Source organism: Mercenaria mercenaria, chromosome 3, assembly GCF_021730395.1.
Source record: "Mercenaria mercenaria strain notata chromosome 3, MADL_Memer_1, whole genome shotgun sequence".
Lineage (NCBI taxonomy): Eukaryota > Metazoa > Mollusca > Bivalvia > Venerida > Veneridae > Mercenaria > Mercenaria mercenaria.
In genome coordinates this window covers 12,207,441-12,234,111 of record NC_069363.1, presented here as the reverse complement: position 1 = coordinate 12,234,111, position 26,671 = coordinate 12,207,441, and the positions used below count along the sequence as shown (strand labels likewise).

General features: G+C 36.3%; 2 protein-coding genes and 1 long non-coding RNA gene across 3 annotated transcripts in view; all 3 read right to left on the bottom strand.

Moving 5' to 3' along the window:
* The window catches only part of LOC128555494 (uncharacterized), a 44,715-nt gene extending 33,491 nt beyond the window's left edge, over positions 1-11,224 (bottom strand). Inside the window, exon 1 of the long non-coding RNA XR_008370106.1 lies at positions 9,408-11,224. This is a non-coding gene — a long non-coding RNA (uncharacterized LOC128555494). The remainder of the gene's footprint in view (positions 1-9,407) is intronic.
* The window catches only part of LOC123525430 (GPI mannosyltransferase 3-like), a 37,920-nt gene extending 24,449 nt beyond the window's left edge, over positions 1-13,471 (bottom strand). Inside the window, exon 1 of the mRNA XM_045304470.2 lies at positions 13,203-13,471. The gene's annotated coding sequence lies outside the window, so the exon portion shown is untranslated. The remainder of the gene's footprint in view (positions 1-13,202) is intronic.
* A 2,611-nt stretch (positions 13,472-16,082) lies between these two features.
* Positions 16,083-26,671, bottom strand: part of LOC123525431 (nuclear receptor-binding protein-like) — a 42,310-nt gene continuing 31,721 nt past the window's right edge. Inside the window, exons 13-14 of the mRNA XM_053537881.1 lie at positions 23,356-23,662; positions 16,083-23,010 (exon numbers count right to left, since the gene is read on the bottom strand). Coding sequence (XP_053393856.1) covers positions 22,900-23,010; positions 23,356-23,662 — 418 coding nt within the window. The 3' untranslated portion in view covers positions 16,083-22,899. The remainder of the gene's footprint in view (positions 23,011-23,355; positions 23,663-26,671) is intronic.

Here is a 26,671-nt window from a genome sequence, read left to right as displayed (position 1 = left end):
CTCAGATTTCATCAAGGTTATCATTCTGACCAATATTCATGAAGATTAATTGAAAAATACCACCTCTATCGCATACACAAGGTTTTTCTTTGATTTGACCTAGTGACCTAGTTTTTGACCCGAGATGACCAATTTTCAAACTCGGCCTAGATTTCATCAAAGTTATCATTCTGACCAATATTCATGAAGATTAAATGAAAAATACAGCCTCTATCGCATACACAAAGTTTTTCTTTGATTTGACCTAGTGACCTAGTTTTTGACCCGAGATGACCCATTTTCGAACTCGGCCTACATTTCATCAAGGTTATCATTCTGACCAATATTCATGAAGATTAATTGAAAAATACAGCCCCTATCGCATACACAAGCTAAATGTTGACAGACGACGGACGACAGACGACAGACGACAGACGCCAGACGACAGACGACGGACGCCGGACATCGAGCGATCAGAAAAACTCACCTGAGCATTGCTCAGGTGAGCTAAAAATACACCTAAAATTGGAAAGTAACATCTATGTTGTACCACAGAAAAGTGGTCTTGTTTTTTCCCTACAGTCAATTATAACAAGAGGACCATGATGGTCCTGAATCGTTCACCTGTTCCCACATGACCCAGTTTTGAGTATGACGTTGTTTTTTCTATTATTTGACATAGTGACCTAGTTTTTGAGCTCATGTGACCCAGTTTTGAACTTGACCTAGATATTATCAAGATAAAAATTCTGACCAATTTTCATGAAGATCTATTGAAAAATATGGTCTCTAGAAAGGTCACAAGGTTTTTCTATTATTTGACCTATTGACCTAGTTTTCGAAGGCACGTGACCCTGTTTTGAACTTTACCTAGATATCATCAAGGTGAACATTCTCACTAATTTTCATGAAGATCTCATGAAAAATATGGCCTCTAGAGAGGTCACAAGGTTTTTCTATTTTTACACCTACCGGCCTAGTTTTTGACTGCACGTGACCCAGTTTCGAAACTGACCTAGATATCATCAAGGTGAACATTCAGATCAATTTTCATGAAGATCCATTGAAAAATATAGCCTCTAGAGAGGTCAAAAGATTTTTATAATTTTAGACCTACTGACTTAGTTTTTAACCGCAGCTGACCCAGTTTCAAACTTGACCTAGATATCATCAAGATGAACATTCAGACCAACTTTCAGACAGATCCCATGAAAAGTATGGCCTCTAGAGAGGTCACAAGGTTTTTTTATTATTTGACCTACTGACCTAGTTTTTTACGGCACGTGACCCAGTTTCAAACTTGACCTAGATATCATCAAGATGAACATTCTGACCAATTTTCATGAAGATCCATTCAAGGGTATGGCCTCTAGAGAGGTCACAAGGTTTCTCTATTTTAAGACCTACTGACCTAGTTTTTGATCGCAGTTGACCCAGTTTCAAACTTGACCTATATATCATCAAGATAAACATTCAGACCAACTTTCATACAGATCCCATGAAAAATATGGCCTCTAGAGAGGTCACAACATTTTTTCATTATTTGACCTACTGACCTACATTTTGACGGCACGTGACCCACTTTCGAACTTGACCAAGATATCATCAAGACGAACATTCTGACCAATTTTTATGGAGATCCATTCAAAAGTATGGCCTCTAGAGAGGTCACAAGGTTTTACTATTTTTAGACCTACTGACCTATTGTTTGAACGCACATGACCCTGTTTCGAACTTGACCTAGATATCATCAAGATGAACATTCAGACCAACTTTCATACAGATCCCATGAAAAATATGGCCTCTAGAGAGGTCACAAGGTTTTTCTATTATTTGACTTACTGACCTAGTTTTGATGGCACGTGACCCACTTTCGAACTTGACCTAGATATCATCAAGATGAACATTCAGACCAATTTTCATATAGATCCCATGAAAAATATGGCCTCTAGAGAGGTCACAAGGTTTTTCTATTATTTGACCTACTGACATAGTTTTTGATTGCACATGACCCACTTTCGAACTTGACGTAGATATCATCAAGGTGAACATTCTGACCAATTTTCATGAAGATCTCATGAAATATATGGCCTCTAGAGAGGTCATAAGGTTTTTCTATTTTTAGACCTACTGACCTAGTTTTTGACCGCACATGACCCAGTTTCGAACTTGACCTATATATCATCAAGGTGAACATTCAGATAAATTTTTATGAAGAGCCATTCAAAAGTATGGCCTCTAGAGAGGTCACAAGGTTTTTCTATTTTTAGACCTACTGACCTAGTTTTTGACCGCAGTTGACCCAGTTTCGAACTTGACCTAGATATCATCAAGATGAACATTCAGACCAACTTTCATACAGATCCCATGAAAAATATGGCCTTTAGAGAGGTCACAAGGTTTTTCTATTATTTGACCTACTGACCTAGTTTTTGATGCCAAGTGACCCAGTTTCGAACCTGACCTAGATATCATTAAGGTGAACATTCTGACCAATTTTCATGAAGATCTTGTGAAATATATGGCCTCTAGAGAGGTCACAAGGTTTTTCTATTTTTAGACCTACTGACCTAGTTTTTGACCGCAGTTGACCCAGTTTCGAACTTGACCTAGATATCATCAAGATGAACATTCTGACCAACTTTCATAAAGATCCCATGAAAAATGTGACCTCTAGAGTGGTCACAAGCAAAAGTTTACGCACGAACGCACGCACGCACGCACGACGGACGCTGCGTAATCACAAAAGCTCACCTTGTCACTTTGTGACAGGTGAGCTAAAAATGTTATAATATAAGTTATTTATAGTAACAACTAAGGGAAGTTAATATGAAAAAAAAAAAAAAAAAATTGTAAGTCCACACAAAAATCTTTACCAGGTAGAGATTGGTCAAAATACACCTCAAAATTGGATGTAGCATGCATGTTGTACTACAGAAAAGTGGTCTCGATTTTTCCCTACGACTAGTAATGAAAAAGTTACAATAAAAGCTATTTAAAGTAACAACAAAGGGAAGTAATTCTAAAGAAGGGAACTGCGCATGACACTTCGTCTCATGATGGTGTATAATTGAGCCAAGTTACATCAAAATCCCTCCATGCATGAAAAAGAAATGCTTCAGACAAAGTCATTCTTGTATCTGACCTTTGGCCTCTAAGTGTGACCTTGACCTTAGACCTAGGGACCTGGATCTTGCGCATGACACTCCGTCTCGTGGTGGTGAAAATTTGTGCCAAGTTATATCAAAATCCCTCTACGCATGATGAAGAAATGCTCCGGACAAGGTTTTTATTCTTGTATCCTTTCACCTCTAAGTGTGACCTTTACCTTAGACCTAGGGACCTAGTTCTTGCGCATGACACTCCACCTCGTGGTGGTGAACATTTATGCCAAGATATATCAAAATCCCTCCATGCATGAAGAAGATATGCTCCGGACAAAATTTTTTAAGAAAATAAGATAAAGGGGAATAACTCAAAAAATAGGCAAGGTAGAGTTATTGTTCTTGCACACTGCACTTCCTCCCAATGTGTTCTATCAAAGTATGAAGTTTGAAGGAAATCCCTCTAGTACTTTTGGAGTTATGCTCCGGACAAAGATCGTTGCGGACGGGCGGACGCACGCACAGACGGAGAGCATTTCTAATATCCCCTTCGCCTTTGGCGGGGGAATAATAAGGGCAGAGCTTTGATAAAATACTATTCAGAGTCAAGGGACAGGCACCTTTCACTGGTTATGTTAATTCCACTCAATAATTTGTATAAAGTATCAATTCAACAGGACAGAGCAATTTGTATACAAAAATTCAATCTTGATTTTCTAAGTCAATTGATGCAGTAACCTTGTTAGTGTTTCCTGCAGACTCAAAAAAGGGACATGGTGCTTCCCTAAAAAAAGGGCACTTTAAGCGCGCGGTTTGGCATCGAAGGGCATTCGTCCAAGTGCACTTGTTGGCGTCATTTTTATACACCCGTTTGAAAAACGGGACGTATTATGGGAAGGCCCCTGGCGGGCGGGCGGCGTCCACAGACTTTGTCCGGAGCATATCTTCTACATGCATGAAGGGATTTTGATGAAACTTGGCACAGTTGTTCACCATCATGAGACGGAGTGTCATGCGCAAAAACCAGGTCCCTAGGTCTAAGGTCAAATTCAAGAATGACTTTGTCCGGAGCATATCTTCTTCATGCATGGAGGGATTTTGATGAAAGTTGGCACAATTGTTCATCATTATGAGACGGAGTGTCATGCGCAAAAACCAAGTCCCTAGCTCTAAGGTCAAGGTCACACTTAGAGGTCAAAGGATACAAGAAAGAGAACTTTGTCCTGAGCATATCTTCTTCATGCATGGAGGGATTTTGATATAACTTGGCACAAATGTTCATCACCACGAGGCGGAGCGTCATGCGCAAGAACTAGGTCCCTAGGTCTAAGGTCAAGGTCACACTTAGAGGTCAAAGGATACAAGAATGAAAACCTTGTCCGGAGCATTTCTTCATCATGCGTAGAGGGATTTTGATATAACTTTGCACAAATGTTCACCACCACAAGGCGGAGTGTCATGTGCAAGAACCAGGTCCCTAGGTCAAAGGTCAAGGTCACACTTTGAGGCCAAAGGTCAGATACAATAATGACTTTGTCCAAAGCATTTCTTCTTCATGCATGGAGGGATTTTGATGTAACTTGGCACAATTATACACCATCATGAGACGAAGTGTCATGCGCAATTCCCTTCTTTAGAATTACTTCCCTTTGTTGTTGCTATAAATAGCTTATATTGTAACTTTACCACTTTTCTGTAGTACAACATGCATGCTACATCCAATTATGAGGTGTATTTTGATCAATCTCTACCTGGTAAAGATTTTTGTGTAGACTTACAATTTTTTTTTTCAATTCTTACAATTTTTTTTTTTTTTTAAGATTATCTTCCCTTAGTTGTTACTATAAATAACTTATATTGTTACTTTTTATAAATGACCGTAGGGAAAAAACAAGACCACTTTTCTGTGGTACAACATAGATGTTACTTTCAAATTTTAGGTGTATTTTAAGGTATCTCTACCTGGTAAGGATTTTTTTTGGACTTAGAAAAACAAATGACTTACAAAACTTGAAATTCCATTTGCAAATACAGGTGCTAGAGTAAAGAAATTTGCTGTGACGGGCGTATATTGTTACATTCTGGCACTTTTGTTCATACTACTTTCACACTGCATCTGAGAATCTTTCATATCTCATGGTAAACATTTAGTATTTTTCTTTAGATAATGACTACCATGTTGTGAATGAGCTTTCCTTTCTTTTGTTCAAAGACGACTTTTTTAAATGCCACTGATGATTCATACTTTCAAACATTCTTATTCTGTTACCCTCATGAAGTGTAAGCTTGCATTTTCTGAGACAGATATAAGCTGTTAATTAATAAGCAACAAGTTTTATTGAACAACTTTTAACTGCCTTAGCCTATTATCAAATGAGCAAGTATATTTGATCAATCATCGGCACCACTGATTTACCTGTAGGATGATTCTGGGCTCTGGTGGAAGGGTTAAAGCCATTTTTAAGCCCCTCTTGTTCTGGAATTGTTGCCGTATGGCTAAATTTGCTTCATCACAGTTTGTTTATTAAAATTAAAATGGTGATAGATCTGCTTACATTGTCAATTATAGCTGTAAAAGCAGTTTACAGCTCAGTATTTTAGTGTCTTATTTTGTATGGAGTTTCTCACTGCTAGTGCTTATCTAACCTTATTTTGAAGTCATTTATAGTTTTAGCATCTACAACATGTTGTGGTAATTCATTCCATGGTTTAATAACTTGACAAGAAAACTGGTTCAGACAAAATGTTGTTCTAGAACATGGCATTTCAAGTTTTATGTTATGACCTCTTGTTGAAGAAGAATACTTGAACAATTTCTCAAAAGGGCAGTCATCAATTCCTTTAACAATTGTAAAAACATGTATTAAGTCACCTCTTAATCTGTGTCATTCTGCGATGAGAAAGACTGGGTAATTTCAATTTTTTCAACCGATCTGTATATGTAAAGTCTTTCAAAGATTACAAAAGATTTGTTGCTCTCTTCTGAAGTCTTTCTAGACTGTCTATGTCCTTGAGTAAATATGGGTGCCAGATGACATTTGCAAGTTCAATACGAGGGTGAATCAATACAGTGTACAACTTCATGAAGGTGTATTCATCAATAAATTCAAAACACATGCTGATGAAGGCTAATATGCTGTTTGCTTTGTTGATTTTTGTTGAAATACGCTTACTGAACTTCATGTCTCTTTCAAACATAATGCCAAGATCACATTCCTCCTGTGCCACTTTAAGACTATTGTTACTCATTTTATACCCGTTTTGAGGATTTGCATGCCCATAATAGATCACTTTGCACTTTTCAACATTAAACTTCAATTCCCATGTTTCAGCCCATTTCATGACAGAATTAAGGTCATCTTGGAGTATATCTGAAGTGATTCACTTGCTGGTGCATAAATCTTAAGTGTCATCAGCAAAAATCTTAATGCTGGACTTTACATTCTCTGTGACATCATTCACATACAGTTGTATATAATAAAAAGCACTGGCCCTAGCACACTGCCCTGGAGCACCCCACTACGAACTCTTCTCCAGGTTGATGTACTCCCTTTAACTGATACACATTGTCTTCTATTGCATAAGAAGTCTTTAATCCATTTGAGAATATAGACGAGATATTTTTTGCTAACCTTACATGTGGGACCTTACCAAAAGCTTTTGCTAAGTCAAGATACACTGAGTCCCAGCTTTGGTGACTTTCGATATAGTCACTCCATTCTTCCATCACATTTAGAAGCTGCAAAGCATATGATCTGTTAGTTCACAATCCGCATTGATCATCTGACAATGAATTGTTTTCATCAACGTGTTTCATAATTATGTTTGCGAATATTTTTTTCCATAGTTTTACACACAATTGAGGTAAGTCTAACTGGTCTATAGTTACCTGGATCAGTTTTTTATCGTTTTTTTTTTTTAATATTGGTGAAATTCTTGCATCTTTCAATGTTATTATAGTGAGCGGTTTAACAAATATATCAGCCAAACTCTTTAAAACAAATGGGTGAATATCATCTGGGCCTATTCAATGCCAATGGTCCACTGTTTTACTCACAGCAGTTTCAACACCTCAGCCTGGCTCAGGCTCAGTTTCAATAATGTATTACTATTGTCAAGTTTAATACGTAAAAACATAGGCACTTCTCAAATCTACATGTTATAAATCGATGACTTTTACCTATATCGCTGATTACACCCATTGTTCTTCGTTGTCAGTAAGATTTAAGATGACAAATCGACATGGAAAGTTTATTTCCTGTTGTTTTTTTCGGCATGCCAAAACGAAAGTAGAATGCGACGTAAAAAGGACATGCTGTGAAATTTGCTGCCACTATTTTTTTTTAGTATAGGTCACAATAAGGTAAATAGTTTTCCCTATATATTCTATATTAAACTGACCTTTTTTAAAGAGCTACCAAACATAGCTAGACCCATTTCAGAGAACAAATCCTTATCTCATTTTAAAGAGTTATGATAAAACTGATATAAAATGAAGAGAAAAGTAGGGGTCATGTATCTTCTAAGAGAGATTTCTCTGTCACATTTGCTTACTGTAAACTGACATCAAAATCACACTGCTGTGACCTGGAAGTACTACTCATACTAAAATTGAGCTCGACTTCACCAAATACAACCTGCTCTCCCATTTTTCCTACCAAAATGTCAAAAATACATCCACAATGAAATGTAAACAGAAACTAGCTTCAATTTAGACCTCTGTTGCCATGCCAAGTGAAAAATTAGTGTTCAAATACCAGGTAGCCATTACGCGACTAGACCAGATGGCTCCCACGCTGGTTCCTTTAGTTTAGTTAGGCCTATAATTTTCTTATAGCTCTTTGCTCGAACGTTTCTTCGATAAAAAAACTAGTTTGAATCAAAATAACTGACTGTATGAATCTGTTTTAGACTAAAATTTGCTCGAAATTTCGGCGTATAATGACGCTTTTAAATTTCAGCCTTATAAAAACGTTTTGACAAATTATTTATGAAAAACAACTAGTTAATAGGGCCTTGAATTTCTATGCCTCCCTTCGAAGATGATAACTCAGGAACGCTTGGGCCTAGGATCATCAAAGTTGATAGGGAGGTTGCATATGACCCCTACTGATTTTGATGTCAGTAGGTCATAGGTCAAGGTTACAGTGACCCGGAACAGTTAAACAGTTTTGGATGAGAACTCAAGAAAGCTTGGGCATAGGATCATGAAACTTAATAGGGAGGTTGGTCATGGCCAGCAGATGACCCCTATTGATTTTGAGGTCAGTAGTTCAAAGGTCAAGGTCATAGTGACCCAGAACAGTTAAACGGTTTCCAGATGATATCTCAAGAACGCGTTTGCCTAGGACCATGAAAGTTGATAAGGAGGATGGTCATGACCAGCAAATGACCCCTATTGATTTTGAGGTCAGTAGATCAAAGGTCAAGGTCAAAGTGACCCGGAACAGTTAACTGTCTGCAGATGATAACTTGAGAACGCTTGGGCCTAGGATCATGAAAGTTGATAGGAAGGTTGATCATGACCAGCAGATGACCCTCATTGATTTTGAGGTCAAAGGTCAAGGTGAAAGTGATCTGGAATAGTTAAATCGTTTCCGGACGATAACATGAGAATGCTTGGGCCTAAAAATCGCGAAACTTAACAGGGAGGTTGATCATGACCAGCAGATGACCCCTATTGATTTTGTGGTCAGTAGGTCAAATGTCAAGGTCATTTTGACCTAAAACAGTAGTCATTTTGACCTAGAACAGTAGAACTTTTTTTGCCAAATAACTAGAGAATGCTTTGGTCTAAGATCACATTTGATACGGAGGTCACTTATGACTGGTAAAGGACCCATAATTATTGATTTGAGGTCAGTAAGTCAAACGTCCAGTGCACAGTGATCAAATAATTTCTGTTCCTTAGCAGTTACTGAATGCATCAAGAGGGGCATTACGTGTTCTACAAGTTCCTGTTAATTGTTTCATTGAAAGTTTTTATAAATTTATTGCTATTAAAGTTATCGGTTATTTTCATTATTATTATTATTATCATTATTTACCAGATTTTTATAGTACTCTTTTCATCTATAAAATAAACGTTCAAAAGCGCTGTACGAACTACATATCACAGAATGATATGGACACACAATACGACACAAAAACAAGAGGGCCATGAAGGCCCTGTATCGCTCACCTGACCTATTGACCTAAAGATCATCAAGATAGTTTCATTAAGATATGGTCATAAATGTGGCCTCTAAAGTGTTAACTAATTTTCTTTTGATTTGATCTGGTGACCTAGTTTTTGACCTCATATGACCCAGATTCGGACCTGACCTAAAGATCATCAAGATTAACATTCTGACCAAGTTTCATGAAGATACAGTCATAAATGTGGCCTCTAGAGTGTTAACAAGCTTTTCCTTTGATTTGACCTGGTGACCTAGTTTTTGACCCCACATGACCAAGATTCGAACTTGACCTAAAGATCATCAAAATTAACATTCTGACTAAGTTTCATAAAGATACAGTCATAAATGTGGCCTATAGAGTGTTAACAAGCTTTTCCTTTGATTTGACCCGGTGACCTAGTTTTTGACCCCATTTGACCCAGATTTGAACATGACCTATAGATCATCAAGATTAACATTCTGACTAAGTTTCATTAAGAACTGGTCATAAACGTGGCCTCTAGAGTGTCAACTAGCTTTTCCTTTGATTTGACCTGGTGACCTAGTTTTTGACCAATCATGACCAAGATTCAAACTGGACTTTAAGATCATCATGAGTAACATTCTGATCAAGTTTCATGGAGATACAGTCATAAATGCGGCCTATAGAGTGTTAACGTTTTTCCTTTGATTAGACCCGGTGACCTAGTTTTTGACCCCACATGACCCAGATTCGAACTCGGCCTAAAGATCATCAACCAGGCCTTTTTTATGCTGATTTTAGGGCCGAAATTCGGCCCCATTCCCCAATCTAAAAAGTATACTTTTTTCCCCACCTTGGCCAAAAATTCCCCATGCAAAAAAAATGAAATTAGTTTTGATTTTCAGTCCTGATTTTAACAACTTTTCAGCAAATATATTCCTCCAAACAATGATTTCGCGACATAAATTTCCCCTCCAAAAGGGACCTGGTACCCTTCCCCAAATTTACAAAAAAAGGGCTGTCAACATTAACATTCTGACTAAGTTTCATAAAGATACTGTCATAAATGTGGCCTATAAAGTGTTAACAAGCTTTTCCTTTGATTTGACCCGGTGACCTAGTTTTTGATCCCACCTGACCCAGATTCGAACATGACCTATAGATCAAGATTAACATTCTGACCAAGTTTCATTAAGATATGGTCATAAATGTGGCCTATAGAGTGTTAACTAGCTTTTCCTTTGATTTGACCTGGTGACCTAGTTTTTCACCCTACATGACCCAGATTCAAACTGGACTTTGAGATCATCATGAGTAACATTCTGACCAAGTTTCATGAAGATACAGTTATAAATGTGGCCTCTACAGTGTTAACAAGCTTTTCCTTTGATTTGACCTGGTGACCTAGTTTTTGACCCCAGATGACCCAATATCAAATTCATCCAAGATTTTATTGAGGGTAATATTCTGACCAAGTTTCATTAAGATTGGGCCAAAATTGTGACCTCTAGAGTGTTAACAAGCTTTTCCTTTGATTTGACCTGGTAACCTAGTTTTTGATCCCAGATGACCCAATATCAAACTCATCCAAGATTTTATTGAGGGTAACATTCTGACCAAGTTTCATTAAGATTGGGCCAAAATTGTGACCTCTAGAGTGTTAACAAGCTTCCTTTGATTTGACCTGGTGACCTAGTTTCTGACCCCAGATGACCCAATATCAAATTCATCCAAGATTTTATTGTGGGTAACATTCTGACCAAGTTTCATTAAGATTGGGTCAAAATTGTGACCTCTAGAGTGTTAACAAGCTTTTCTTTTGATTTGACCTGGTGACCTAGTTTTTGACCCCAGATGACCCAATATCGAACTCGTCCGAGATTTTTATGAGGGTAATATTCTGACCAAGTTTCATTAAGATTAGGCCAAAATTGTGACCTCTAGGGTGTTAACAGTCAAATTGTTGACAACGGACGGACGACTGACACAGGGCGATCACAAAAGCTCACCATGAGCACTTCGTGCTCAGGTGAGCTAAAAATATATTTAAAAATATATCAACATTAAAAGGTAGTTAGCTAGAATCAGGTTTGACTCTACATATTAATTATACTAGATATTTTAAAGAACAATAAACAACAGTAAATAACTTCTATTGCACAGTCATACAACAGCTTGTTTTCCAGTGCAAAGTTAGTTTCAATAGACCTTGAAGAAAAAGTGTGTTTTTAATGATCTTTTGAAAGCATCCAAACTTTTAGCATCTCTAATGGTTACAAGCCGGAAGAGTATTCCATAACTTCGGTGCAGCTGATGAAAAACTACGATCACCGTACCTCACAGTTTTGCTTTTTGGAACAGCTAGTTGTTTTAAGTTGTTCTTGAATCTCAAATTTCTTGCTGGTTGATAGAGTTCAAGCAAGTCTTTAACATAGATCGGTGATTGGTCATGCAATGCTTTGTATGTGTGAACTAGAATCTTAAAGTCCACTCTGTGAGTAACTGGTATCCAATGCAGTTCTTCTAAGACCGGTGTAATGTGATCATAACGCAATATTCTCAATATAAGGATTCGAGGTGCAGTGTTCTGAAGATTCTGAAGTCTATTCAGCAATGACTTCGGAACACCATACAAGAGCGCACTGCAATAATCAAGGCCTGAAGTGACAAGTGAATTTACTAGCGATTTTGTAGCATCTGTATTTAGATATTTCCTGATGTGGCCTATTTGACGTAGCTGTCCCTATCCTGATCTACAAACTGTGTTAATATGTTTTTCCATGCTCATTTTGGAGCCTTATATATGAGGGCATTGAAAATGTGCAACAATCAATCTACATTTTAAATGATTACAATTTACTACCTTTTAAAATAAATATCATTTAAATGACCGTTTTCAATCATCTCTTCCATCAATGCTACATGTAGCTTCACCGCCGACATGCTAAAAATAACAAATTTTCATCTATTGTTCCCAATTAAGTTTATAATAAAACAGTTATTGATTGCATTATCCTGTCAGTTCTTAATCTGGGTCATTAAAAGATCGCGACACGCATTCAGTATTCACAGCTGATGCACCCACGTGTTAAACTGTTGATCGAAGCTGCAGTGCTAATTGGCGGTGCAAAACACAGAACATGTCCTGTGGACATTCGCAGTTTATAACCCATTTGAGTTATTGCTTATACTTTCATAACTTGTTTCAGTTATCATAGAATATTACAAAGCCCTCCTGTGCCAATTCCTCATTTTGAATGAGACTTAATTCAATTATTACATGAATCCTTGAATTTTTATCTTTCCAGCTATGCAGTAAAAAAATTTTACGCAAGGCTGATGAAGCTTTACGCAAAAGTTTTAAAGCTATAAAACTCTTAACATCCCATAATGCTTATCGGGTCATGATCAGACTAAAAGAGAATCGGATTAACCACAGTTTGCTACTAATTTCACTTTTAAGGTCACTTTGTGAGAACAGCAAAAAGGCTTTTTTTGAATAACTTACCCGAGTTAACTATATAAATACTGCAGGGTAGAGTTGCGCATCTTGTCACACTACATTGTCACTATGGGCAAGTAAAACAAGTTTCAGTTGATGATCTTAAGTAACAAAGAAAATATTGGACTTACTAAATACTTTAACCAATTAATGCAAAACTGACAATTAATCAAATTATGTACAATTACATAATTTGTAAGTTGCACTAGCTTTAAAGCACAGAGATATGCCAATGCCAAGGCTTACATAATATCTTCATGTAATGTTGTTGACACCTTATAACTTCTTATAAATCATTTTATCACGGCAAAACAACAATTGTCCATTTTACATTCTGTACTGGGTTTGACAAATGAATGAAACTTATAAATACATGATCAGTCTAGAAATGGGTCAAAATGCAAACTGAACTGGGCTAAAACACTTCAGCTCTTTTTGATTATTCTTATATTCCATAAAATAAATAACAGAATTACCTTTAACTCTTTTCCCACCACGCCTATGTGTTTGCAAAAAAACTCTTAATTACACAGATGTTTATAATTATCTAAGCCAGAGGATAAGGGAAATTCTTTGGTCCAGTTTCTCTCTTTCTCCATTTCTACAAGATCTTCCAATAAAATGACGTGTGTTTTACCGGCAATAGTTCTACAGGTGTATTCTAATTCATGCTGAGGCTTGATATCAGCAGCTAATTGATTATTTTCCAGAAATCAATATTGTTTACTACCCGAAACAAGCTATATCCGAACTTTCATTTGATGAAGAGTATTCTACCAAGGGAACTAACTCATTGAATACCCCAAAGAATCTAAATATCAACACGTTTAATAAAAAGCGTTTTAAAGCGATGAACAGTAGAAACAAAACACTTAAAAAATCTTGCATTGTTTTGAAAAGAAACAATTACAACCTGCAAATAGTTTGATCTTGATTTCGAAGCCTTCCGGCCATAATAACACATCGTTGTCGTCTCCGTCTCTGTAAAAATGTCTTAAAATGTAAAAGTCTCTCAGGTAGTGTTTTGAAAACATATTATTCTTACATTTAAGCATTTAAGTGGAGTCCAGTTGTGTGATTGCCCAGAATTGGCTTAACACATTTTTGACCTAACAATATACTGGCTAAGTTTGTCTATTATAACCAGTCTTATGTCTTTTTAAGGGTCAATTTCTCTTGAACTTAACAACATTTTCAGCTCAAGGTCTCATACACCAGTTCTGAGATGCAAATTTGTTTTCATTATTTCTCTGTGGTTCTCTGTAATTGGGCATTCCAGCAAGAAATGCTCTATACTGATTTTTGGTCAACACATTCACAGTGGGGATTAAATTACTGTCCAGTCCAACCGTGTATCTATGCTCTTTTACCATGTCAGATTTTGATAGTATAGTTTGCGGTGTTCCCCAGGGTAGTATACTGGGACCTTTATTATTTTTGTGCTGTGTGAATGATATGGGTATTAGCATTAGTAAAAAAAGCAAGTTAATTTTGTATGCTAATGATATTCTATTCTTTTCTCCCATAAGAACCCTGATGTGATCAGTTCTGTTTTAGGTAATGAACTTGCTAATTGTAGTAAATGGCTCATAGATAACAAACTATCACTACACAGGAAAAACAGAGTGTATTCTATTCGGCTCTAGACATAAGCTCAACAAAGTTCATGACTTTTCAGTTCATTGTAATGGGCATACAATTAAGGCACAGGACTCTGAAAAATACTCTTCTTAATACTACACTCCCTCATAATAGTGAAGATATGTGTAGGCGCTATATGTTAGATGAAGACCTATCTTCCACTACTATTGTTAATATGTCAAAAAAAAGTCAATTCTGGATTAAAGTTTTTATATAAGCTAAAAAGTTATTTAAATGAAACATTAAGCTTACAATTTGCCATTTTGATTATGCTAGTTTGGTGTGGTATTGTGGGCTCTCAAAACATTTGAAGTGTAAACTGCAAATTGCTCAAAATAAAATTGTGAGATATATATATTAAATTATGAATGTAGAACTTCTCTGCATGTGTCAGATTTTAGTTATCTTGGCTTTTTAAATATTGAAAATAGGTGCAAGCAATTTAGACTTAATCATGTGTATAAAATATTTAATGATAAATGTCCGTAATATCTTAAAGAAAATTTTAAAAGGTGTAAGGAGCAACACCAGTATAATAGTAGAGGTAGCAGTACCAATTTTTATGTACCAGCTGTAAATGGTTTTACAACTTCAACTTTCTACTATAATAGTATTTTAGACTGGAAGTAATCATAACACAAAGAGTAAATATGCTTTTAAAAAGGAAGTAAAGAAACATCCGATTTTAAATACGAAATTGGCTGAGGATTCCAGTTACATCTACTTTTAAAGTATAAAATAGTCATTGACAAATGTAGAATTTATGTGATATATGATTTTTATTGTGATAACATTGTTCGTGTAATAAAATATATGCATGTCAAGTGTTGACACCAAACTTGTGCATTAATACTGCACAAATGGTAATTTTTATTGCTACTGTTATTTAAATACTCTTGTCTTTTAATGACATGTTCAAGGACCCTGTTGAAAATAAGCCACAAGACTTTTACAAGTTATCCTGTGTTATTGCATAGGGCCAAAGCTACTTTATGTGCTGTGGAAAGGATGGGTCGTGGTTCAAACCCAATTGAGATCCAAGTTTTTTTTTTTTTCAGATGTTCATTTTAATGCCATTGGGTCATGGTCAAGGTGACCTTGATCTTGGAGATAGGGGTCTGGGTCTTGTGCATGACACATCATCTCATTATGGATAACATTTGTGCCCAGTTATTTCTAACTCCATTTAAGGATGGCAGTATTATGGACCAAACACAAACTGGAAGGGCAGACAGGGCACAGCTCATTACTGATTCTATGTTACCCAGACGTGCCATTTACTTCTGGTTTATCAAATGTGCAGAACTTCTTAACACACAGTCAACATGGTATAGCAAGAGGTCCCATGACTTTCAAGATGAAAATATATTAATATTTAATAGCCTGAAACCAGGTTACTCAAGAAAAGTGTTGTTACTTGCAATATTAGCTGAAAGTCTGCATTTTTTTTTACTAACTGTTTCTACTTGTCAAGCATAAGCACTGGCTGAGATTCTGTTGCCAAGTACCTTCTTGAAATTTGATCAACAAATCTGGCTTTTATACAATATATAATATCAATGCCAAGTGTGGGAAGTCTAGCTTACCCAGGGGCCATAATTCTGTGGTTAAAAATATTTTCCTTTATCTTTATGTTGCCCTATACACTCTCATATTAACTGCTGTCACTTTATCTGCAACAATAAAACAGAGACATCAGAAAACTCAAGGACAGATAACTTTCAAAATAATTTTATTATGTAATTTTTGTTTCATGCATTGCATTAAACCATGTATTCAATAAATGCCCAATAAGTAAATATAACTTCAGCGGATTTTTTTAAAATTGACATAACATGTTCAATGAACTCATCTATTTCACTATAATCTTAAACAGTTTGTACCTTTTTGTTATTAAATTAAAGAGAACCGTGTCACAGACTTTTTTTTCAAAAAATCATTTTGTTTCACTTGTTGAACACTTTATGTATTGTTCGTGGGATATAACCCTCATATATGAAGGCACAGAAAAGATAACAAAATTCTGTGCTACACTTACAGGGAGTGGGTAGCTAAGTGGGATCTTCCCCCAAGTATGAAAATGTAAAGAATGCAGTGAAACATTTTGGTATCAGACTCTAAGAGAGCTTACTCTAGCTAAAAAACCTTCTTCAAAAATTTATGATTTGTAAGACATTTTATTACCTTTAACCCTTACCCTGCTAAGTTTCTAAAATGGACTGGTTGTGCAGCATCACTTATAATTTAAAGGGGTGTTCACTGAAAATTTACTGACTGAATAGCGAACAGTGCAGACCATGATGACCCTGCACTGGTTGCAAAGGCAAAATCAATTGCCGCCAGCAGGCTAAGGGTTAATGAAAATCAATTTTTTTCCCAAAAAATGTATAGGTATACATACTTTCTAGATACAAATCTTTTGAAGATTTTAGCAAGTAAAATTTCACTGAATGTATTACACTACGTTAAAGGGAGATATAAGTATATTTTCCCGTACAGATTTTTCATGTATTTTTAAGGTCGTGTACATTACAGTATTCATATATGTTAAATTATACTGTATTATTGTGAAATATAAACTAAAATAACCTTAATTAAAGCAAAAGACAACAAAAATATTGATTTTTAACAGAACAATCTGAAAAGCCAACAGACAATATCAGGCATGGATCTATACAAGTTTTTTTTTTTCTTGAATTGATTTGTGATATAATTGTATGATTCAATAGATGGAAAAAGGAAAATCATCGAGCTATAAAACCATTAATATTGTGTAATTAAATGATTTCTTTTGTTGTCATTAACTAAATGGTTTCCGTTTGTTTCCTTTAATAAACAGGTATCTTTCATTTTCTTCAGCAAACTTGTTTCCTCTGTTTACCTAAATTAAGGTAGTTCTGCACCTTTGGATATTTTTTTTTCAATGTAGAATTTGATTTAACCCTAATTTTTCAAAACTTCATTATGTACTTCGAAATTAGGTATACAAAAAAAGAAAGTGGGTCACGTATTTGATTCAATTTTAGATTGATTTGAAATATTTGGGCCCCACACAAGTTTTCATATTGTGAGTCACAAATATGGGGAAATCACAATTTTGATGGCATTTCTGCAAATAGAATTTTTTTCTACAAGGTAGATTTTTATGAAACTTCTCACTATTATAAATTAACATGTCTATAATATGGTGGAAAAAAATGTATAGGTCTATGTGCTTGTTTTAAAATATTTGACCATGATTTAAGAGATTCACACATTTTAAGCTAATTTTGAGGCATTAATTGGAATTAATTATTTAACATGTCAAACTTTTTAATATCTTTTTTGATCTCTAGAAAGATAGTAACATTACTGTTTTTTTTATGATTTTACTCACTGGTTGCCATTTATATATAAAATGATTTTTGTTTCTGGCTTTATTCTACATTATCTGGATAAATAACTTTATGCCTTTACTTCCAGTTTATCAAACATGCAGAACTACCTTACTGGTTTCTGTGGCTTATTTTAATGAACTGGGTACAAAAGTACAAATACGTGATCTGTTATCTAAAAAATATCTGAATCTTCCTTCCAAATGAAGAGCTAGTTCTTACTTCAATTCTATACAAATAAATTTATTCTTACAGACAAGAATGTGTTTATAGAATCTTGCAAACAAAACATCAATAAAATATATAACAAGTAGCACTAAGAAAACCAAAAAATGAGGCACAGCAGAACGGGGTAGTGTCAGACAATAGATCTGGATGTCACAGGTTCAAGGACAGTGACATTTAGCTGCAGTTTCTTAAGGTATGAAATCTTGCCAAAACTCCAGAAAGCAATCATCGAGCAGTATAAACATAACTTACGAGAATGTTCTCTACAATCAATTCAAATACATTTGTTTATGCTGAAACTTAACAGACACCAAATCTGTTCATAATTTTAAATGAAATTATCTTTCTTTTAATTTTGGCAAGTGTTACTCAGCATTTAAACATTCTATGTCACTAGGATACTGAAATGTAATAACAATAAGTTCTCACCTTCAAAAGCATCTTCATATTTTGTCTAACAAACATATGATACCAGTATATTGAAGTATATGAAGTATGGTCCAAAAATCTAACAGTAAACTTACATAAATATTTTCTACAATTCTTAGGTAATATAAACTAAAGAAAAAAAATGTACAAAACATAGCACTTTAAGTTTTAAAAAAAATACATAAAGGAGATGTAACACAACTTATTTGTATTTAAAATTTATTTAAAAAAGTGAGAAAATATAATTACTGTGGATATTTTGTTTTGCTGTTACACTGACACAATTAAAGGTCGTATGGCAACTTTCTGGCTTTTGATAATAGAGGAAGGCCCTAGGTACTTCTCCGGGCATTTCATCACGGGCGGACACCAGGGTAGAACTACCAATCTTCCCTAGGCCAGCTGGATAGCTTCCTTACATAAAGAATTCTACATCCTAAGCAAGGTTTCGAACCCACACTGGTTTTAAGGGGCAACTGATTCAAAGTCAGCAACCTGAACTACTCTTATCATGGAGGCCCATGGATAATTTGTAGCATGGATATAAATTCTTAAGCACCTTTTCCTTTAATGTTTGTTATTTATGCAAAATGTCTTGAGCATACCGAGTAAAACACTGTTGTATACAAAACTAATTTTTTTTGTGTATTTTATACAGTTTTTATACGCCCCGGTATAATGTGAACACCTGCAGCTGGCAGGTGGGGCGGTGACTTGGCAGCAGGCGGCAATTAGGTAGCATACACTAAAATTATCCGCTCTCAAACTTGAGCAGTTCTTATCCAGTGCCAACCCCTTCAACTAAGTCACAGTATTTATGGGCATATTACCTAAGTAATTATACTTACTTAATTACTTAAGTAAGTAATTGAACTTAACTATGTTCAATACTCAGCTGGATTGTCCAAGAGGTACTGGAGTTATGGCCCTTAAATAACTAAAAACTGCCATAACTGACATTGTATGCTCTCTATGTAGTTTTTATCCAATTTTCAGCATGCTTGACCACAATGTTTATGGGCATACTATTCCGGAAAACTTTGATAACAATCTGGATACTCCCAGTCATTCTTGAGTTATGGTTCTTGCATTACTTGAAATTGCAAAACTCGACCGTATCCACTTTATAACTTAAGCAGTTTTTATCCAATGTTCTCCAAACTTGGTCAGAATGTTTATGTGCATAATATCTCGGCAAAGTTAGATAACCAGGTGGATAGTCTTTGTTGCTCTGGAGTTATGACCAATTGATTTGTTGAAATTGAGAAAACTGACATTTAGTCTGCTCAATATAAGTAAAGTATTCTAGGAGTCAAAAGTAATCTGCTGTGAAAGGTGTATATTGTGAGTTTTCCACTCTTCCTTTAAATTAACTTGTTATATAAATTTGAATATAAAAGAATGTATATATATTGCACAAAAATTAAAATAAACAAAACAAATAATGCAAAATACATGACTGATTAATACTGTTATATTTGTACTAATACAACACTATTCAACATAAATTATGTACATCTATGTTCTATCAATTTGTAACTACTTTTTATTAACTCAAATTCAGAAAGGAGCACAAAGCTACTACAAACGTCAGTTCCACTGAGCAATTTAATACGAGAGAGATAACAGAACACGAGCTCAGAGAGTAGTCCAATACATGGCTTCTTGTAAAACTAAGTCATAGATCTCATAATCCATTCTATCTGCTACATCTAACATGGTTTAGTTTTTCTGTCATATCAACAAAGGTAGTCAAACATTCTATATTTTGTGATAAACAATGGTTGATATTAAGGACTAGTTAGAGAACATTATGATGTTAAATACAATGTGAAACAGCCTGTTGTCTGTTTCATTACAAGGATGAAAGAAGTTTAGCATAATTTTTATTGTCTGGACATGTTAGAATAAAAATAAACAAGGCCTCCTTGTTTGTTTTGGGTTAAATACCATTTTTCAACAGGATTTCAGTTATATGACAGCAGGCAGTTAATGTAACCAGTGTTCCTGGATTCTTTACCAGTACAAACGTGTCCTCAGAAAGTAACTGCCAACTTCCCACATGAATCAGATGTGGACAACAAATGATTACAGACCCAAAAACTTTGATCAAATTGTCACGGAGAACATATGCCTCGCTCGGGGATCAAATGCACAACCTCTGTGGTCCATAGATCTGCACTCTCCCTGTTGAATTAAGTAGGCAGGCTTTGATTTACCATCTGGTGGTAGAAAATGCAAAGGCCTTGGTGTTTTGATAAAGACATTAAAAAAAATCTGTTTCTTAATTCATAGTGTTGACAATCTGGTTTAAAGAAAACATGAGTTCAGACTCTTAATCAAACCAAACACTTGCAAGAAAGGAATCTTGTTGAACTTGTTGTTGTAGCCACTCTAATGAATTTGCAGTCAGATTTTGGAGATCTTCGCCCTCAACAAATAGTTGGACTGTAGAGTAGCTCTGGTACAATCTGACATATATTTGTGAATATAATTTAACCCATACATGTGAACATCATGTGAAGGACTCAGCATACATGTTAGTACACTCCAGCAATTTGAAATATAAGCCAAATTGTTAGAATCATGACAGATTGAAACTTTGCTCCATTAATAGCAGTTTTGACTATACATTCAAGAGAAACTGCTACAACTGAACAGGTGGTATCTATACATTGGTTTGGCTGTACATTCAAGAGACAATTGAAAAATTGGGGGTCTTTATAGAGGTTTGAATGTACATTCAAGAGAAACTGCTTCAATTAAACTGTAGACAAGTTTAACTGTATATTCAAGACATCCTGTTATAACTTCTAACAGTTACATATGATATATCTGGTTCTTTCTGCAGTGTGCAAAACAACAAGTTGCAGACATGTATTTGCAGCACAATTCATATAACAAACATTTAATTTTTTTCACAGATTCAAAAGTAGAATTAACAAGAGCTGTCTCCATAGGATGACACATGCCCCCAATGGCACTTATGAATGAATATATAGTTATGGCCGATGTTAGAGTTTAGGACCTTTGACCTACGGAACTGGGTCTTACGCGCGACACGTCGTCTTACTGTGTCACACATTCATGCGTAGTTATTTTAAAATCCATGCATGAATGACAAAGATATGGACCGGACACGCCCATCAATGCACTATCATGAAAAATGACCTTTAACGTCTAAGTGTGACCTTGACCTTTGAGCTACAGACCTGGGTCTTGCTTGCGACACGTCGTCTTACTGTGGTACACATTCATGCCAAGTTATTTGAAAATCCATCCATGGATGACAAAGATACGGACCGGACACGCCCATCAATGCACTATCTTTTAATGTCTAAGTGTGACCTTGACCTTTGAGCTACGGACCTGGGTCTTGCGCGCGACACGTCGTCTTACTGTGGTACACATTCATGCCAAGTTATTTGAAAATCCATCCATCAATGACAAAGATATGGACCGGACACGCCCATCAATGCACTATCCTTTAATGTCTAAGTGTGACCTTGACCTTTGAGCTACAGACCTGGGTCTTGCGCGCGACACGTCGTCTTACTGTGGTAAACATTCATGCCAAGTTATTTGAAAATCCATTCATCGATGACAAAGATATGGACAGGACACGAAAATTGCGGACAGACCGACAGACGGTTCAAAAACTATATGCCTCCCTTCGGGGGCATAAAAACAAGCACTTACAAGAGTTACAAATTGCACTATATACTGAAATACCACCTGTACTGATCATAAGTAGTTTATTATGGTAAGCAAATAAATGAGTTATTTTCAGTTGCAGTTATAAACATGTTGTTTCTTTTAATCTTTGGCCAAAAATTACACACTTTATAAACAAAAACAAAAAAAATGCTTCTACAAAATGAGCTTTTCAATCACAATATATGGCAAAAATCTATGACACTTTAAAGACAGCAACACAAAACTTTTCTGTTAAGACTCAGAAATAACCATCTTTACTATATTAATGGATATACTGTTATATTTCGCTATATCATTCATGAATCTTCTCATGGATATCTACAAAGTTCCTGAAATGTCCGGTCTATATAGGACAGGTTGTTATCCTGCTAAATTATTCGCATATCAGGTATCTAGAATTCTATACTAGGTACCAAGTTATAAAGCTGACTTCGAGTACCAGTCTCAAAACTATCTGGTCGATTTTGACCTGGATCTTGAAAATAACCAATCTGAAACACTGGTCTCTAAACTCAGATACATTATCATGAGTAAGAAGTAAATGTAAGCTCAGACTTTCACCTAAAACTGTACATAGCCTCTTCATTGTTGAGTACGGAAATTTTTGCGTCATATACAAACATGTTCATGACCAGAATATGAATTCTGAAATACTTTTATGACAAGAAAAATGTAGATAAAATGAGACAAGCTCTTTGACTGCTCTGATCAGAAGTTCCTCCTCTACACACCAAGCTGTGACACAAGATATGATTGGCCTAATGATTTCATTGGCTATAAATTTTCAAGAGACAGAGATAGGCACTTGTGGTGTAATGTCTTCTGGAACTCCATTTACCAGTGCGGCATCTCGCAGGTGGTCCGTCAGGAAGACAGATAGGTTATCCTTGTCTTGCTATGAAATTAAGACACAAAAATAATCTTAATATATTGAACGGTTAATCAAAATCCACAAAATAAAAAAACTTTGATTTGACGTACAATGTAGTAAGTAATCACCGGGTTGAAAAAAAACAAGATTTAAAGTATATGTGGAAATCAGTCTATTTTCTCTGATAACTTTATGTTGAGTAATCTGGGTGGTGTGCCCTGCACGTAGTCTTAGTGAAGTAAACATTTGATGTTAGTTTTATGAAAATCCTTCCAACTGTTTAATACATACGGCCTTGCCCTGTGGCCCGGATCATGTCATTCTAAAGCAGATAAAGTTATTTTTTTTTTCTGTCCAACTTTTTCTTACCTCATTAATAAATCCATAATGAACTAGTTCTTCTGCTAGGATGGAGGCATTATCTTCCGTTCCAAAATCACACTCTAGCTGACGATTCATTTTATCATCCATACGAAGGATAAGAACCAGATGGTACGACATGTTTTCTTGTAAACGCTTGATTTGACATGTCATGTTTGTAACGCGCCGTGACTCTACGTCCATGGGTTCTGGTGTTTCTGTCTTCTCCTGTTCTGTTGTTTCTGGAGTTATGGGCCTTTGTCGGGTGTTTGGTGGCTGTGGCAAGTCAAATGCTGTGAGTGGATAAATGCCATTCCTGCAGAAATATGATAGTTCAATAACATATGGCTTTGGAAAACTTTTGACCAATAAATAAACATTTAAAGCCACTCTTTTACATTTTTGAATTAAAACAAGAGCTGTCACTAATGGTGACAAATGCCCCCGCAGCACCTTTACCTTTGACCTGGTAACCTTGACCGTTGACCTGGTGACCCCAAAGTATGTAGGGGTCATGTACTCAAAAAGTACTATCAGCAGGAGAAGTTTGAAGGTCCTGGGTGCAGTGGTTCGTGAGTAAAGTGCCTTCATGCAAAATTTATTTATTTTATTTTATTGGGTTTAACGTCGCACCGACACAATTTTAGGTCATATGGCGACTTTCCAGCTTTAATGGTGGAGGAAGACCCCAGGTGCCCCTCCGTGCATAATTTCATCACGAGCGGGCACCTGGGTAGAACCACCGACCTTCTGTAATCCAGCTGGATGGCTTCCTCACGTGAAGAATTCTACGCCACAAATGAGGTTTTGAACCCACAGCGATGAGGGGCAAATGGTTTGAAGTCAACGACTCTAACCACTCGGCCACGGAGGCCCCCCTTCATGCAAAAAGTTAACGTTGTGACGAACAAACTAACGGACGGACAGTTGAAAACTAATATGCCTCCCTTTGGGGGCAAAAAAAAGTTTTCTTGAAATCTGTTAAAATTGTACATTTTGAAAGTGGCCACTGACATATATTAACGATATCTAAAAATTTTCAAAGCATCTCTGCAAAGTACAACTAGATGCCAACGGGCAACATGTTGTGCCCACCCTTTGACCCAAAACTGTGACCTTGACCTCTGAGATAGAGTCAGTCTAAATGAGTTAAACATTCATGCAAAATATAAACGAGACTCCTCAATGCATGTCAAAGTTATGGGCCGGATAAGATCTAACATGACCTTTGACCTCCAACTGTGACCTTGACCTCTGAGATAGTCAGTCTAAATGAGTTAAACATTCATGCAAAATATAAACAAGAGCTCGTCGAACACGAAATGCCCCCCTTGATGCATTCAGTAATTGCACAAGGAACAGAAATTATATGCTCACTGTAAACACAAATTCCATTTCGGAACACAAAACTATGCAAGTGGTTCAAATTTGAAGCCTGTACCTTCAGAAATGTGAAAGTAGGTCACTAGGTCAATCTCAAGATCAAAGTTCATTTCAGTACACAAAACTATGCTTGTGGTTCAAATTTGAAGCCTGTAGCTTGAGAAATGTGAAAGTAGGTCACTAGGTCAAAATCAAGGTCAAATTTTATTTTGGAACAAAAAACTATGCATGTGGTCCAAATCTGAAGCCTGTACCATCAAAAATGTGAAAGTAGGTCACTAAGTCAATAACAAGGTCAAAGTTTTTTTCAGTACACAAACCTATGCATGTGATCCAAATTTGAAGGCTGTAGGTACAGAAATGTGAAAGTAGGTCACTAGGTCAAGATCCAGGTCAACTCATGTCAAGGTTCATCTTGCCACTCAAAACTATACATGTGGTCCAAATTTGAATGATGTAAGTTATGGACATGAAGATTCTAAGTTTTTCCCTATATAAGTCTATATGAACCATATGACCTCTGGGGCGGGGCCATATTTGACCCAAGAGGGATAACTTGAACAAACTTGGTAGAGAACCACTAAATGATGCTACATTACAAATTACCAAAGCCATAGTCTTTGTGGTTTGGACAAGAAGATTTTCAAAGTTTTTCCCTATATAAGTATATGTAAACCATGTGACCCCCACGGCGGAGCCATATTTGACCCTTGGGGAATAATTTGAATAATCTTAGTAGAGGACCACTAGATGATGTCATATACAAAATATCAAAGCCCTAGGCCCTATGGTTTTTCCTATATAAGTCTATATAAACCATGTGACCCTAGGGGTGGGGCCATATTTGATCCCAGGGAAATAATCTGAACAATCTTGGTAGAGGACCACTAGATTGTGCTACATACCAAATATCAAAGCCCTAGGCCCTATGGTTTTGGACAAGAAGATCAGAAACCATTTAACTGTTCCTGGCCAATGTAACCTTGACCTTTGACCTAATGACCTCAAAATCAATAGGGGTCATCTGCTGGTCATGGCCAACCTAACTATCAATTTTTTTGACACTAGGCCCAAGCGTTCTGAGTTATTGCCTGGAAACCATTTTACTGTTCCTGGTCACTGTGACCTTGACCTTTGACATACTGACCTCAAAATCAATAGGTGTCATCTGCAGGTCATTACCAACCTCCCTATCAACTTTCGTGATCCTAGGCCTAAGCGTTCTTGAGTTATCATCCGGAAACCGTTTTACTGTTCAGGGTCACTGTGACCTTGACCTTTAACATACTGACCTCAAAATCAATAGGGGTCATCTGCTGGTCATTACCAACCTCCCTATAAACTTTCGTGACCCTAGGCCTAAGCGTTCTTGAGTTATCATCCGGAAACCGTTTTACTGTTCAGGGTCACTGTGACCTTGACCTTTAACATACTGACCTCAAAATCAATAGGGGTCATCTGCTGGTTATTACCAACCTCCCTATCAACTTTCGTGACCCTAGGCCTAAGCGTTCTTGAGTTATCATCCGGAAACCGTTTTACTGTTCAGGGTCACTGTGACCTTGACCTTTAACATACTGACCTCAAAATCAATAGGGGTCATCTGCTGGTCATAACCAACCTCCCTATCAACTTTCATGATCCTAGGCCCAAGCATTCTTGAGTTATCATCCGGAAACCGTTTTACTGTTCAGGGTCACTGTGACCTTGACCTTTAACATACTGACCTCAAAATCAATAGGGGTCATCTGCTGGTCATTACCAATCTCCCTATCAACTTTCATGATCCTAGGCCCAAGCGTTCTTGAGTTATCATCCGGAAACCGTTTTACTATTCAGGGTCACTGTGACCTTGACCTTTGACATACAGACCTCAAAATCAATAGGGGTCATCTGCTGGTGATGACCAACCTCCCTATCAACTTTCATGATCCTAGGCCCA